Source organism: Megascapheus bottae, chromosome 1, assembly GCF_031878675.1.
Source record: "Megascapheus bottae isolate mThoBot1 chromosome 1, mThoBot2.hap1, whole genome shotgun sequence".
In the NCBI taxonomy this organism is placed as follows: Eukaryota; Metazoa; Chordata; class Mammalia; order Rodentia; family Geomyidae; genus Megascapheus; species Megascapheus bottae.
Window position 1 is genome coordinate 74,085,871 of NC_143509.1, and position 16,192 is coordinate 74,102,062.

The 16,192-nt window shown below is 38.4% G+C and overlaps 2 protein-coding genes across 4 annotated transcripts in view; one reads left to right on the top strand and one right to left on the bottom strand.

The window, feature by feature from the left end:
- Cmss1 (cms1 ribosomal small subunit homolog) overlaps nt 1-16,192 on the bottom strand; it is a 295,208-nt gene that overhangs the window by 267,241 nt on the left and 11,775 nt on the right. The gene's annotated exons all lie outside the window — the stretch shown is intronic.
- Nucleotides 1-16,192, top strand: part of Filip1l (filamin A interacting protein 1 like) — a 40,631-nt gene that overhangs the window by 21,087 nt on the left and 3,352 nt on the right. Inside the window, exon 2 of one of the 2 annotated variants that reach the window (XM_090347342.1) lies at nt 1,060-4,321. In XM_090347342.1, the coding sequence (XP_090203468.1) occupies nt 1,175-3,856 (2,682 nt within the window). In that variant the 5' untranslated portion in view covers nt 1,060-1,174 and the 3' untranslated portion in view covers nt 3,857-4,321. Of the gene's footprint in view, nt 1-1,059; nt 4,322-16,192 lie in introns of those variants that run through there. The other variant, XM_090347346.1, reaches the window with a different exon arrangement.

A 16,192-nucleotide genomic window follows, 5' to 3' on the forward strand; every position in this document is an offset into this window, starting at 1 on the left:
GGAGCTGTGGCTCAAGTGGTACAGCTCCAGCTGCTTGAGCAAAGGAAGCTGAGGCTCTGAGTTCAATCCCCAGGACAGGCATTAAAAAAAAAAAAAAAACAGAAACAGATGTTTACTATGTATCAAGATTGTTATAATCATAGATGAATTACCTTACTTAATTTCCAAAAATTGCCCCCAAAGTAGATAGAGTTACTGCCATATTTTTCATTTAAAGAAATGAGTGGCATAGAGATATTAAATATTAGCAAAAGTTCACTAGCTGTTTAAAATAGAACTAGTCTTCAAAATACATGAATGAAAATGGAACAATGAAGCTTAGTCAAACTGACTTGGGAAGCAGAGGAGATGAAGGAAGTGAAGGACAAGAGGAGGTAAATTTGATTGAATTAATTTTATACATACATGGACATGTCAAAGTGAAACCATCTTGAACAGAAAATTGACACTAATAAAAAATGTGGGGCAAAAAAGGATTCAGATCAGTCTTGATACTGAATCTAAATCTCAAGCTTGTACCTATTTTGACAGCCTTGCCCACTGACTGTTATACAATCAATGTAAAAAAAAATATTCTTGCTGAACCCCTTCTAGTAAGGCTCTTGTAGCCTTTGTTAATCATTAGTAGTAAGATTTTTTTTTTTTTGAGAGTCATGGGGCTTGAAGTTGGCCTGGGCACTGTCCCTGAGCTCTTCAGCTCAAGGCTACTTATTGCCTTACCCTTGGGCCTGGGCATTGTTCCTGAGCACCACAGCTCAAGGGTACCACCCTACCCTTGATCCAAGCCCCACTTCCCCTTTTCCAGAGGTTAGTTGGAGATAAGAGTCTCAGGTCCTTTTGTGGCTGGGCTGGCTTTGAACCTTGATCCTCAGATCTCCACCTCTTGAGTAGCTAGGATTACAGGTGCAAGCCACCACAATAGTAAGATTAAAAAAAAAAAAGATAACTGGGTGTCTAGATTCTCTTCTCATCAAATTCTGGAACTCCTTTGCATACTGTTAGCTGATATGAATTAGTAAAGCACAATCACAAAACATAACTCACTTTTCTATTTTTCAGATTAAAGAAACGGATTGACCAAGAAACTGAGTCTCAGGAGAAGAAGGAGAAAGAGAAGGAAAAGAGGGTCACTGCTCTGAAAGAAGAACTGACCAAGCTGAAGTCTTTTGCTTTGATGGTGGTGGATGAACAACAAAGGCTGACAGCACAGCTTTCTCTTCAAAGACAGAAAATCAAAAACCTGACCACAAGTGCAAAGGAAACATATGCTAAACTAGCCCTTGCTAAATCTAGAGTTCAGGAAGAAGAGCAGAAGGTTACCAGATTAGAGAAAGAACTGCAAACCCAAACCACGAAGTTTCGCCAGAACCAAGAGGAAATTATGGCAAAGCTCACCAATGAGGACAGTCAAAATCACCAACTGCGACAAAAGTTGGCAGCGCTCAGCCAGCAAATTGATGAGTTAGAAGAGACCAATAGGTCTTTACGAAAAGCAGAAGAGGAGCTTCAAGATATAAAAGAAAAAATCAACAAGGGAGACTATGGCAATGCTGGTATCATAAGCGAAGTTGAGGAGCTCAGGAAACGTGTGCTAGATATGGAAGGGAAAGATGAAGAGCTCATAAAAATGGAAGAACAGTGCAGAGATCTCAATAAGAGGCTTGAAAAGGAAACAGCACAGAGCAAAGACTTCAAATTAGAGGTTGAGAATCTTAATAAAAGGATTATGGCTCTGGAAAAATTAGAAGATGCTTTCAACAAAAGTAAACAGGAATGTTACTCTCTGAAATGCAATTTAGAAAAAGAAAGGACGACCACAAAGCATCTGTCTCAAGAACTTGAGAGTTTAAAAGTGAGGATCAAAGAACTAGAAGCCATTGAAGGTCGGCTAGAAAAGACAGAATTCACCCTAAAGGAGGATTTAACTAAACTGAAAACATTAACTGTGATGCTTGTAGATGAACGTAAAACAATGAGTGAAAAATTAAAGCAAACTGAGGATAAGTTACAGGCTGCTGCTTCTCAGCTTCAAGTGGAACAAAATAAAGTAACCACAGTTACTGAGAAGTTAATTGAGGAAACCAAAAAAGCACTCAAATCCAAAACTGATGTGGAAGAAAAGATGTATAGTGTGACCAAAGAGAGAGATGATCTTAAAAATAAACTAAAAACAGAAGAGGAGAAAGGAAATGATCTCTTGTCCAAAGTTAATATGTTGAAAAATAGGCTTCAATCGTTGGAAGCAATTGAAAAAGATCTTGTAAAAAACAAATTAAATCAAGACCCTGCTAAGTCTACAATAGCATTACACCAAGAAAACAATAAGATTAAAGAGCTCTCACAGGAAGTAGAAAGACTAAAACTGAAGTTAAAGGATATGAAAGCCATTGAGGATGACCTCATGAAAACAGAAGATGAATATGAGACTCTGGAACGAAGGTATGCTAATGAACGAGACAAAGCTCAATTTTTGTCTGAAGAGCTGGAACATGTCAAAATGGAACTTTCCAAGTATAAGTTAGCAGAAAAGACAGAGTCCAGCCATGAACAATGGCTTTTCAAAAAGCTTCAAGAAGAAGAGGCTAAATCGGGGCATCTTTCAAGAGAAGTGGATGCACTAAAAGAGAAAATCCATGAATACATGGCAACAGAGGACCTAATATGTCACCTCCAGGGAGATCACTCCATTCTGCAAAAGAAGCTGAGTCAACAAGAAAACAGGAACAGAGACTTAGGAAGAGAAATTGAAAACCTCACTAAAGAGTTAGAGAGGTATCGTCATTTTAGTAAGAGCATCCGACCCAGTCTTAATGGAAGAAGAATCTCTGACCCACAAGTATTTTCTAAAGAAGTTCAGACAGAAGCAGGAGACAATGAACCACCAGACTATAAGAGTCTCATTCCTCTGGAACGAGCGGTCATCAATGGTCAGTTATATGAAGAGAGTGAGGACCAAGATGAGGACCCTAATGAGGAAGAATCTGTGTTGTCCTTCAAATGCAACTCATCGGTTCCTCTTTCTGTAAACAGGAAGCTATGGATTCCTTGGATGAAATCCAAGGAAAGCCATCCTCAGAATGGAAAAATACAAACCAAGTCCAATGGCAACTTTGTGCAACCTGGAGATCTAGTCTTAAGCCACACACCTGGGCAGCCACTTCACATAAAGGTAACTCCAGATCATGTCCAAAACACAGCCACTCTTGAAATCACAAGTCCGACCACAGAGAATCCTCACTCTTACACAAGCACTGCTGTGATACCAAACTGTGGTACCCCAAAACAAAGAATTACCATTCTCCAGAATGCCTCCTTAACACCAGTGAAGTCCAAAACCTCTACCGAAGGCTTTGTGAATTCAGAGCAAAGCATGTCCCCAATTACCATGGCAACCTTTGCCAGAGCTCAGACTCCAGAGTCTTGTGGTTCTATAACTCCAGAAAGGACAATGTCACCTATTCAAGTTTTGACTGTGACTGGTTCAGCTAGTTCTCCTGAACAGGCACGCTCTCCAGAGCCAATAGAAATTGGAGCCAAGCACGCAGTTTTCAGAGTCTCCCCAGACCGGCAATCATCATGGCAGTTTCAACGTTCAAACAGTAACAGTTCAAGTGTGATAACTACTGAGGATAATAAAATCCACATTCACTTAGGAAGTCCTTACATGCAAGCTGTGGCCAGCCCCATGAGACCTGCCAGCCCTTCAACTGCACTGCAGGATAACCGAACTCAAGGCTTACCTAATGGGGCACTAAACAAAACAACCAGTAAAGTCACCAGCAGTATTACTATCACACCAACAGCCACACCTCTTCCTCGACAATCACAAATTACAGTAAGTAATATATATAACTGACCACTCACCCTCATCTAGTATTCTCACCCTCATCTGATATTCTTGCAAGGAATTCAATCATTTTTAATCATCCCTCCAAATCCCCCAAGACTGACTGAACTTGTACTTTTGGAAGTTTTGTGCATGAACAGTACCAAAGAACCTGAAACTAACTAAGTCTTGCCTGCATAGTCATCCAAGTGTGCACTTACTGTATATCTTTTCATTTACATACTTGTATGGAAAATATTTAGTCTGCACTTGTATAAATACATCTTTGTGTATTTCATTTTCCATCGTTCACTTTAATTTGACTTCAACTTATCCTGGTGAAATACTTAACATTATAATGCAGTAAATAATGTTATTTTTACCATTGCTTGCTGAATTTTCATTTGGTCATTTTGTGTTGTGTATCTGCATGTTCAATATAATTTTATTTCCCACTTAAAATATCTATAAATTGTTCTTAAAGAGCAAGTAGGACCTGAATCTCATTTACAGTTAAATGTAAAAATTTTTAAAGTATACCTTGGGGCCGGGAGTTTGGACTAGTGGTAAAGTGCTTGCCTAGCATGCACAAAGACCCAGGTTCAATTCCTCAGTACCACATACATAGAAAAAAGCCACAAGTGGTGCTGTGGCTCAAGTGGTAGGACTCTAGCCTTAAGAAAGCCCAAAGACAGTGCTCAGGCCCTGAGTTCAAGCTCCAGGACTGGCCAAAAAAAGAAAAGTTATCACTGGGATTTCAAAATGAACTATAAAATATTCCAAGACAAGCCTACCATCATTCTGGCGATCTTGCTCAACATCCCCAACACTCAGCATAGGGCTTAACATATTTATAAGGAAGTTAATAAATGTTTGCTAATAATCAAATGATATTAAATAATTTGCTTTTAGTGAGCACATAAAAGCTGATGTATAAGCTTTAAAATGTGACATGAAGTCAGAAAAAAAATTTGATGACTATATTTCACTTAAAATTTCTTAGAACACATATTATGTCCAAACCTGGATTTAATCACAGTGATGTAAGTTTTTGAACAGTGCTTTATAACAAACATTATTCTTACTTCCACTTCCTATTTGGTTCCCAGAATAGTTGAGATTACTTAAGGTAGGCTAACCTACCCTGCTTATAAGTAGGCAATTTTTATTTTTTTGCCAGTCCTGGAGCTTGAAGTCAGGGCCTGGGCACTGCCCCCAAGCTGCTTTTGCTCAAGGCCAGCACTCTACCACTTGAGCCACAGTGCCACCTCCAGCTTTTTCTGTTTATGTAGTTTGAGGAACTGAACTCCAGGCTTCATTCATGCTAGGTAAGCACTCTACTGCTAGGCCACATTACCAGACCACAATCTGTATTTTTTTTTTAAACTTAACAGGCAACTAAAAACCCACAGCAATTAAAAACACAACCTATAGGAAAAGCCTATTTAGAAAATGAATTGCTCCTGTGATTTTTTAAGTCATTTAAAAGGGAGGGGAAAAAAAGTCAGCCAGAGCATCCTAGAAATTCTGAAACTGGACTCCCTGAGCAAGAAACAGTCTTAAGAGGAACATTTTAAATTATAACTCTGGTTCCCAAGTCACATTCCATAAAAATGATTTCAAAGTAGTTTAGTGCCATTTCCCTTCGGCTTCTTAAATGTTAATTCAATGTGGTCAGCTTTCATTGCCAGTTATTAATTTTAAACACAACTTACCTAGACATCCAGGCTAACTGTGAAGCTATTTCAAGGATAAAAGGAAACTTTCACAATTATCTTCCTTTTCCCTGCAAAATCAATTTTCTGATGGCAATGCAATGATATGTTGACAGCAACATTTCCATGGCAATGAGCTGCACACTAATGCTGTGGGCTTGCACCATCATTGAATAAGTGCGGGTGAAAGCTGAGGCTGATGATGAATGAGAAAGCTTCTGTTTAAACACATTATCTTGGGAATCTGTGACCCAACTATGTTACAAAATACCTGACAATTTAAATGTTTTTATCAACTTTTTAAAAAATCAACTTAAGCTAGAGATCTAGAAGAAACTACATAGTTCATTCTAGTACTTTCAACGTAGACACCAAAAATGCTGCCACACAAGCTTTTTTCGTAATGAGTAATCAAGACAGGGTACATGTAATATTTGGAGAACATGGATCAATTTATCAGAAAATTATAACAGATATTAGAATTCAAGAAGAGTCTTTCCGGTTTTGTTATATAATGGCATAGACAGAAAATATGTTTGCATGACACTTTGGAAAAAAGGCTATAAAGGCAATAGAAACAGCCAAAGGGTTCTCCTGGATGTACAGAGTGTTGTGATCACTTTAACAGTTTAGGACCTCTGGCTACTCATCGGCTCAAATACTTTGCAAAGATTCAATTTCTTATCTTATGTAAGCCAAAGTAAGTAATTCTTTAATGCAAAGTTAATTTATACCCTGTGTTTTATGATTACAATACACAAAATCTGATTTTATTCTGTTCTAGATCCAAACTACATACATATAGGCTTCCTAAACAGTTAATCTAACTTCTAAACTTTTTGAACCTCTACAATTACTTCTTTTTAGAGGTCCCATTGCTAGGAAGATGCCCATGTAAGAATTTAGATACCAAAATAAACTTGAGGAGATTGTCAAATTAATAAATTACATTTAGTTTACTTACAGTGTCCCTGACTAATGCTCACAGTGAAGACAGTAAATTCCTGTAAAAATATCTTCCTTTTACCACAAGATTATCTATAAAATGACATAGATTTTTGACAAATTAGTTTTAGCCTTTAATGTTAGAAGTAGTTATTTATAGCTTTGGTGTCTCTGTGTGTGCATGCTTTGTGTGCATGTTCGCTGAGACAGAGATTACAGATTATAGAACTTCTGTTTTATTAATAGGTAATTGTACAAACTTCTTCCATTTCAAACTAGAAAGAAGAAATGACACTAAAAATCTTTACATGAAATATACACAGGTAGAAAGCTACATTCTCTAGTCTACAAGTCTCACTGAAAATCACTTTTAGCTGGGCAAGGTGGCTCAAATCTGAGGATCGTAGTTCAAAGCCAGCCTGGACACTAAAGGCCATAAGACTCTTATAACCACTAGAAAACGAGAATTGGTGCTGTGGCTCAAAGGACAACCTTGAGCTGAAGATCAGCTCGGGGACAGTGCCCAGGCCCAGAGTCCAAGCCCCCCAAGTGTCTCTCTCTGTCTCTCTCTCTCTCTCTCTTTCACACACACACACACACACACACACACACAGAAAGATAATCGTTTTTAAGAATATGTGAAAAATATCTGTCTTTCTTTCATTGGCCAAAGTCCCAGTTTTAGAAACAAATTCTGTTTTCTTTGTACCATTAAGTATTTGAGCTGTAGCATATTATAACATACTTGAAGTTTTACCATTGTCTTTAAAAAAAAAAAAAGGCAAACCAAGTGTTCCAGTATGCACTAACAAATGGGATCCTGTTCTCTACTCCCCAAAAATAACCGTTAAAGCAACAGCAAGCCATGAACGCTAACTCACACTTGTCCCCGGTTACCTGGAAGAATAGTGGACAGAAATCTAAGCATTCACAGTTTGAGGTTAACTTTGCGGGGAAATGGGCATGGTGGTGATTGTATGTCATTTCAGCAATGACTGGAGACGTAAACAGGATTGCAGTCCAGGTCAGCTTAGGCAAAACTATAAGGGACCCCAAAAATAACCAAAGCCTTTAAGCACCAGAGAGTCCTGCCCCAAATAGTAGCTACTTAAGATGCTGAGATGCAGAGAATCATGGTTCAAAGCCAGCCCTTGCAGAAAAGTCCAATAAACAGCACATCAGGGAGGGATGTGGGACTCAAGTGGTAGAGTACCAGCTGAGCAACCAAGAAGTTAGGCAAACTCAAAGACTTGAATTTAAAACCCAGGACCATTAATAAATAAACAGCCAAAGCAAAAATAGCTGAGAGGACAGCTCAAATGAGACAGAGCTTGCCTTCAAAGCATGAAGTCCTGAGTTCAAGCCAGAGGAAAAGAAAGAACGAAAGAAAAAAGGAAGAGGAGAAAAGGAAGGAAGGAAAGAAGAGGAAAGAAAAATAATCAAAAAAGAAAAATAAAATCATCCTTATTATAAGGACATGGTGTATTACTACAAATACAAAAGGGTCTGCATACAGATTGAATGACCATCTGAAATGACTGCGACCAGATTTTTTGGAAAGAGAAGGGTAGTGGAATACTTACACACACGTATATCTTAGAAATGGGATCTAAGTCTCCACATAAAATTTAGATTTCAAATATACCTTATATATTTATTCTGAAGGTAATTTTATGTAACATTTTAAGATAATTTTATTCATGAAACTAAGTTTTATGGTATACAGTTCTCTACTTACAAGTGCTTGCATGTAAGTGCTCAAAAAGTTCTGATTTTTATTGTTATTGTTTGCTGGTTGGTTGGTTGATCTTACTTTGTAGCCCAAAGGTCTGGAACTGAAGTGTTCTGGGAACTTTGAGTTCAGGGATTATAGGTCTGAACTACCAAATCTGCCTTGGATTTCAGATTTTCAGAAGCTCTCTGTACTTGGTTCCAGGTCATAAATGGTGGTTGTATCTGTCTGGAAGGTCTCCAAAGTTATACTGCACAATGTACCAATATTAGGTATGAAGTCTTCATGAGACTCAAAGAATAAAATTAGGGGCACTCAAACAGTCTTAGAAGAGGGGTTTTTTTTGTTGTTGTTGTTTGTTTTTGTTTTTTGCCAGTCCTGGGCTTGAGCTCAGGGCCTGAGCACTATCCTTGGACTTTCTCAAAGCTAGAGCTCTACCACTTGAGCCTCAGCACCATTTCCGGCTTTTTTCTATGTATGTGGTACCAAGGACTCAAACCCGGGTCTTCCTGCATGCTAGGTAAGCACTCTACCACAAGGCCAAACTCCCGGCCCCAGAAGAGGGCTTTTATAGGCTAAGGATTATATGACTTGCTTTGATTGAAATATCTATATACTTTTTTGAATATCTGCTAAATACACTTTTAGCCTAAGGACTTTATGATTGTTTTAGTGATTGAAATATAACTCCATATAAGAACATTTTTGAAGTTCATTTGATACTAAATGTATCTCCCTTAAAATACATTAGATGAACAGGGGAAAGAGCTTTTAAAATAATTTTTACCACCATTTCCCTATCCTTTCGTTTCTGTTATGATTTTTTTTCTCAAATAGTGCTTCATTGCAATTCAAAAGGAAAAGATAGACAAAAATGCATATGCTATGCTGGGTGCATTGCTCACGCCTGTAATCCTAGCTACTCAGGAGGCTGAGATCTGAGGATTAAAGTTCAAACCAGCCTAGGCTGGAGATTCTAATCTCCAAATAACCTCTAAAAAAGGGGAAGTGGTGCTTGGCTCAAGGGTAGGGCGGTAGCCTAGAGCTGAAGAGCTCAGGGACAACACCCAGGCCCAGAGGTAGGGTGGTAGGCTTGAGCTGAAGAGCTCAGGGATAGCACCCAGGCCAAGTTCAAGCCCCATGACCCACAAACAAATGCATATGCTACACATTCTCATAAATCAGTGTTTCACAAGGTAAACCAAGTTAGCTATATGAGAATCTCCTAAAGTTAAGTTCCTCCCACAGGTACTAAACAAGATTTCTAGACGTTATCTCCAATAGAGCTTGATTTTAACAAAATCCCGTTTAGTTTCCATTCCTAAAGTTAGAATTCCTTTGCTTTAAAGAATGTCTACAATGATATCATCCTTTCTGTCCCGGGAAGTATGACTACTCCCTCTAGTGGCTGGAATTGACACAGAGCTTATTTTCCAGGTTTTCTGGAAAGCTCAATAAAAATTACCATGTTATTGGCTGGAAGGATTCCCAGTTTCCTAACTATAGCAAAGTGTAAATTCCCAGTCTTCATTGAACTGTAGCAGGCTTTTTGACACCTACAAACTTTCTCTCCCAGATCCTAAGCCCTGAATTTAAACCTATACCACTGCCTGTGAATGGTCCAGAGAGAAGTCTGATGACCTGCAACAAAGGACTCCATTCACAGAGAAGCAGACTCAAGAAAGACAAGTGGGGGCCGGGAGTTTGGCCTAGTGGTTAAAGTGCTTGCCCAGCATGCATGAAGACCCGGGTTCGATTCCTCGGTACCACATACATAGAAAAAAGCCAGAAGTGGTGCTGAAGCTCAAGTGGTAGAGCTCTAGCCTTGAGAAAGTCCAAGAACAGTGCTTAGGCCCTGAGCTCAAGCCCAGGACTGGCAAAAAAAAAAAAAAAGAAAGACAAGTGGTTTGCTAAAGTTCCCAACTTCAGTCTCTTCAAATTCATTTTCATTTACGTTCCAAGCCCTTTTCTTTTCATCTAATGTACCCCTTCAACTCTTAAAATTATATCAAGAGGAAATTTTGTGCAATCAAATACATCAGAGGGGTCATCAACTAAAGGCAAAATCATGTAGAATAAGGAACCCTTAGCCCAGCCAAATTACAAACACTTCTGAGTACTTTTATGAACTGACACTTCACATTACAGCACTTACAAATCGTCCACATTTCAACAAGACATCAGGTTTAACTGTATTTAACTGCTATCTAAAAAAATGCATCTAAAACAAATGTACTTTGGGGCTGGGAGGTTTGGCCTAGCATGCATGAAGACCCGGGTGCAATTCCTCAGTACCATATACATAGAAAAAAGCTAGAAGTGGTGCTGTGGCTCACGTGGTAGACCTCTAGCCTTGAGAAAAGCCCAAGGACAGTGCTCAGGCCCTGAGTTCAAGGCCCAGAACTGGCAAAAACAAAAACAAATGTACTCTAGTAAAGTGGCATTATGTTCAGATATCTTGGGGAAATCTTCTTTACTTATGGTCTTATTTTAAATTTTCTGTTAAAATTATTGGTAGAAAGCAGAGTCTGGAGTATGGAGAATTTGAGGCCTGACATGAGATCTTGTTCCAAAAAAAAAAGCAAAATAAATAAAACTTATCTGCTAAGTTAATTTTTTGAAAGCCTGAAACTAGTTTTGTTTTAGTAGGTTCCTTCTCTCTATCCTTAGCCAAGGAAATACCTATGAGAATTTTTTTTTTTTTGATGGTACCTAAAGATTTAACTTAGGTCCAGCTGAGCTACGTCCTTAGTTCCTCTTCAGATAGGCAGGCTAGCCTCAAAGTACAATCTTCCTACATCTCCCAAGTTGCTGGAATTATAGGCACACACCACCACACATGGATTATTTTTAAGATAATGTCTCTCCAGATTTTTCCCAGGCTGTCCTAGAACCTGGATTCTTCTATTTATAACTCTTGAGTAGCTGGACCTACAGATGTGCATCACATCATTGTTTTGTTATTAAAAGGCTAGTCATGTTGAATAAAGATAGGCTCTACAGACATAAAACCTTCCTCATTTTCTAGATGATATAGGTGGGTTTATAAGGTTACAAATGGTTATTCAAACATCTCATTGCCATGTAGGCTCTCAGAATTCAGAATGCTTTCTTCAAAGCATCATATAGACACAATAGATCAACCCACTGACAATTCAATCTGTACAACTACTACCACCCAACAAGAAGGATAATACTATAGGAGACAAAAGGTTTTCCTTGATAACCTGAGCAAGAAAATGGGTCAAGATATAAAAGAGTATCATGTAACATTTGGTCAAGTAGAAAACTGCATTTCTGTTTATAAATTAGATGGAAAAGAAGGAAGATTATGGTACATCAACAAGGCTTCATAAACTAAAAGTTTTAGGTAAGTGAAGTAACTGGGAGGAGAGCACACCAGAAGCAGACAAGCAGAAAACCAAAATCTAGCTCATGCTTTTTCCAGTCAGTTACAAAGCCTTGAACAAGTTACTCAACCACTGTGAAATCTGACTTGGTTATATGTGGTTTTTACTTCCTACAATTTCTTAATTACCTCTATGTCTTGTTACATGTCTGTGTAATCATGTAAAATTCTAAGAATGAGGCTGGGGCATTAACAACAAAGCCAACAACCAGCATGCCTCTGTTTTCCTTCAAAAATGATGTTTCTCTCCTCAGTGTCATAACTACCTCTAGAGATTTGTTTCCTTCTCTTAAGACTATAAATTAATTTCTTTTGATCCTTATCCAATGATAGAAACAGGTTTTTCACTTTCAGGATTTCTGATAGCTTGGGTTTAATGATCTTCTTTTGGGGAAATCTATGGGGTGCTATACTCATTGTAGGATGTTTTGAAATATCCTTGGCCCTTACTAGATGCCATATCAAATCCTCCCAATTGAGATTCACTTAAATGTTCTCTAGGAGGCAAAGTCAATCCCTGGTTGAAATCCACTGCATTAGAACTGACTCCATAAGCCAATTCCACTTCTATACAACACAGATAAGGAACTGTAGACAAGAGTAAGTTAGGCTGTTTTGGGGGTTATGGGCTAGGTTTAAAAAAGAGATATCTCTTTTGCTGTCCCTTGGTTAAATCATATTGTTACAGTATCTCACTTTGTTATCTGATATATTGGATATATTTGTATTTGGTTATTTGAAATTGGATAGGGAAGGGGGGAAAACCAAGATGGGGGATGGTGGGAGGGTTATGGGGACCAAGACGTGTGAAAGGGTATCAATGTATGAATTCATGTACCTTCTATCTGGCAAATATCATATAACCCTTTTATTAATTACAATAAAAATATTATTAAAAAAAGAGATGAGATGTAAGCAGGAGCTAGAAAATTAGGAAGCATGGAACAGAGAAAGAACAAAAGGTTATTCCATTTCAAAGAGGAGCCCACCCAACAAAGACTTGGGGTAGGCAGGAACATCCAAAAGCAAGGAGTAGTATAGCGTGGCTGAAGTTGAGACTGCTAGGGCAGGAATAATCCTAAAGGGCAGAGTCCTGTTAGCCTGAAAATCTTTGAATGAAGTGCTATGGAGCGTTCTGTATACCTATAGAAGGCTTCTGGTTAGTGAAGTAATAGAGAAGGAAAAAAATGAACACTTTATAAAATATTATTTCACAATAACCCTACAAAAAGGGAATTATGGCAATTTCAGGGATAATTTTAAAACCTGAGTCTTAGAAAAAGATTCTAGGTCTTTCTCTTAGTGTATGACAAACAGACATGAACACAGATCTGATTCTATTCCCATTCTCTTTCCATGACAAAATAGAAGCTACCTCAGTGCAAGTATCAGCTTTACAAATTGTATTTGCTCCATCCCATTAAGTATGGTGACAGGTTGCCTAGTATTTCCTCCTTGTGCTCCAGAAATCTGCCACTTGGTCAGAACATGCAGAATGCCCTTCAACATATGCAGGGCTTCTCCCACATCTGCTGCTCTACGTGGACAGAGTTCTCATTTCTCCTCCAATAAAATAAGATAAATACTGAAAGATCTAGCTCAAAGCTCACCTTGCTCACCTCTTTCAAAAGGTTCCATGACCATCACAGAAAGAGTGAACTGTCTCTCAATTTCCCCTGCCTCCTGGAAGCCACTTAGGAAAACAAGTGGCAAATGAACAGGAGAGGACAAACTCCACATAAGCAGAAAAGTGTGAAGAAGACTGAGTCCATGATAAAGCCACGGAGAGACATCAAGACCTCATGTTCTCATCATCAACAGATGCTATTCAGAGAACACCAGAACTACAGCCAGTGTCTACTTCATTTTTCAGCAGGATTCTATAGCAAAGAGCACAAATGCCAATTATTAAATGACCTTTATGCATGCCATCAATAGCCTGTTCAGCTTCAAAGATGATTGAAGAAGACAACATCAGAAGTGACTGAAATAACCCATGGAAGAAGTAACACAACCACAAACATCAGAACTTATCAGCAGCTACCTTGACAGTCCTAGTAATGACTTAAGGCCTTCACAAAGTACAACTAAGAGACAGGTTCAGTCACCACAAAGAGAAGCATCACGACCATGCCAATGTTGGATGCACTTCTACTTTTGCAGAAGCCTAACCATGTTTCCTGGGTTTTATTCCTAGTTCAGGATTTCAATTTCTCAAACACTATCTTAACAGTAACAGGGCAAGGTGGCTCAAGCCTGTAATACTAGCTACTCCGGAGACTGAGATCAAGGTTCAAAGCCAGCTTGGGTACAAAAAGACCTGAGACTCTTATCTCCAATTAACCTCTAGAAAATGGGGAAGTGGGGCTTGGCTCAAGGGTAGGGCAGTAGCCTTGAGCTGAAGAGCTCAAGGACAGTGCCCAGGCATCTTAAGAATAAAGGAAAAGATGTATAACAACCCTTAGACTGTGTAAAAGATGGAACTTCCTCACACAATATATGTGTATAAGTAAGAATTAGAATCCTAGATAAGATTACACATGAAGGGGCCGGGAGTTTGGCCTAGTGGTTAAAGTGCTTGCCTAGCATGCATGAAGACCCGGGTTCGATTCCTCGGTACCACATACATAGAAAAAAGCCGGAAGTGGTGCTGAGGCTCAAGTGGTAGAGCTCTAGCCTTGAGAAAGTCCAAGGACAGTGCTCAGGCCCTGAGCCGAAGCCCAGGACTGGCAAAAAAAAAAAAAAAAAAAAAAGATTACACATGAAGAAAGTGAGTTGTGTACAAGCTATGATTGCTTAGGGTCATGCTGGCAATTGTGCCAGAACTACTTCTGGAATGGAGAGCCAAGCCTGTCTGGCTCCATGGCCTATTCTCTAGTCACTAACCCAAGACTGTTAAAAAGATTAAATGACTGCAATGAGGGAATATGGAGAAAAACAGAGGAGAAAGAATATCAAAAAAGAAGTAAAAACAGAAACTTGACACATGAACAAAAGAAAGGATAAACAAAGAAGAAAATTATTGAAGGTTAGTGTATTTTCGTATTTCATTTTGACAAACTGTATTAGCACAAAACATTAAGTAGCTTGATTGGAAAGAACCTGAAGACTTTATTGCAATATTCTTAGATGTTCCCAGTACCCAATTACAGAGGGAGAGAGGTAGAACGGGAGGGAGGGAGGAAGGAAGAGAGAAAGAGAGAGGGAGGGGGATGCAGTGAGGGAGAGAAACAATAGGTGACTAGATACAACTACAAACTATATTATATTATAAAACAAAGGCACCAATTTGCTCAATCCTTCATATCAGAAACTGGACAACTATTTAGTATTAGTCATAGTAATGGAACACTCTTTCAAACCAAATGTTCTCTCATGCAAGGCTAAGGGGAATGAGATAATCAAACTGTATGGTTTCCCTTTGAAGAATCTTTGCCACATAAAACAATAATACTTTTAGTGATAAAGTTTCAGTGCATGAAAGTTCTAAGAAAATTTTTTAAAAGCCAAAGCAACATAATGAATCTGCCAGATTCATTATCTTTGATTTCTACCCCTCCAGAACACATAAATTAGCAATGATTTGCCAAACAATATAAAAGAAAAGAAATGAAGGCAGTAATATTTCAAGGATATTTTTCTCCAATTTAGCATTTCCTCATTTTCATCACCACATGTATCATCATTATTTATGATCTTTCCTGTTAAGCTTAAGATAAAAACAAAAATATTTTTAAAAATACTATCATTTGGAAAATAGATGGCCTTGACCAAGCTTTGCACAGTCGGGTCCCTAGAAGTGAGGCATCACTGAATCTATCCCCTCACTGCCTACAAGTCAGAATGACCTGAAGTGGTTAGGTATCATGAACTTCTCAATATTTATGGTTAACAGTATGCTGGGGCCCTGAAGTCCCTGGAATGAAGCCCACTCCAGAAAGAACACTGCCTTCTTACACAATATGTTGCCAAATACATCACTGAAAAGTTCAAAGCACTTACAAAAATTAATTTCCTTCACAGGAAAGGAAACATCCTGGCTCCAGCTGTCTAACTAGATCTGATACCTTCCTCATAAATGCTGTTTTTGTCTGATATATTTTGGATTCATGCCCTCTAGGATGCAAAAAAAAAACGTTAAAAATTATGTGGAAATGGACTATAGAATTAAGACTGAATAAAATTGAAAACACAACATGTTTTTCTTTCCATTAATAAAGCTTACTGCCACCTAATGACTCATTGCAACAAGGAAATCATGTACATCGTTAGGTTTCTTTCTAGAACCTGTGGATAAAATAGGCAAGTATTTTTAGAATAAATATATTCCACAAATATCTTCCTTTTCTTTCTATTGAACCCTAGATAAAACTAATGCCTCTGCCTCTTGACTCATCATTTCTTCAGCCTTGTAATCCATTTCAAACTATCAACCTCCATGCTGAACTCAGTTTAAGCATTTAAAGAAAAAAAAATTGTTTGCTTCTATGAATGAGCTTTCCAATTTGCTTAAGCTCCTCCAAGACATTTGCTTTCTGATGAAACCCAGGAGCCCGAGTAAAGCA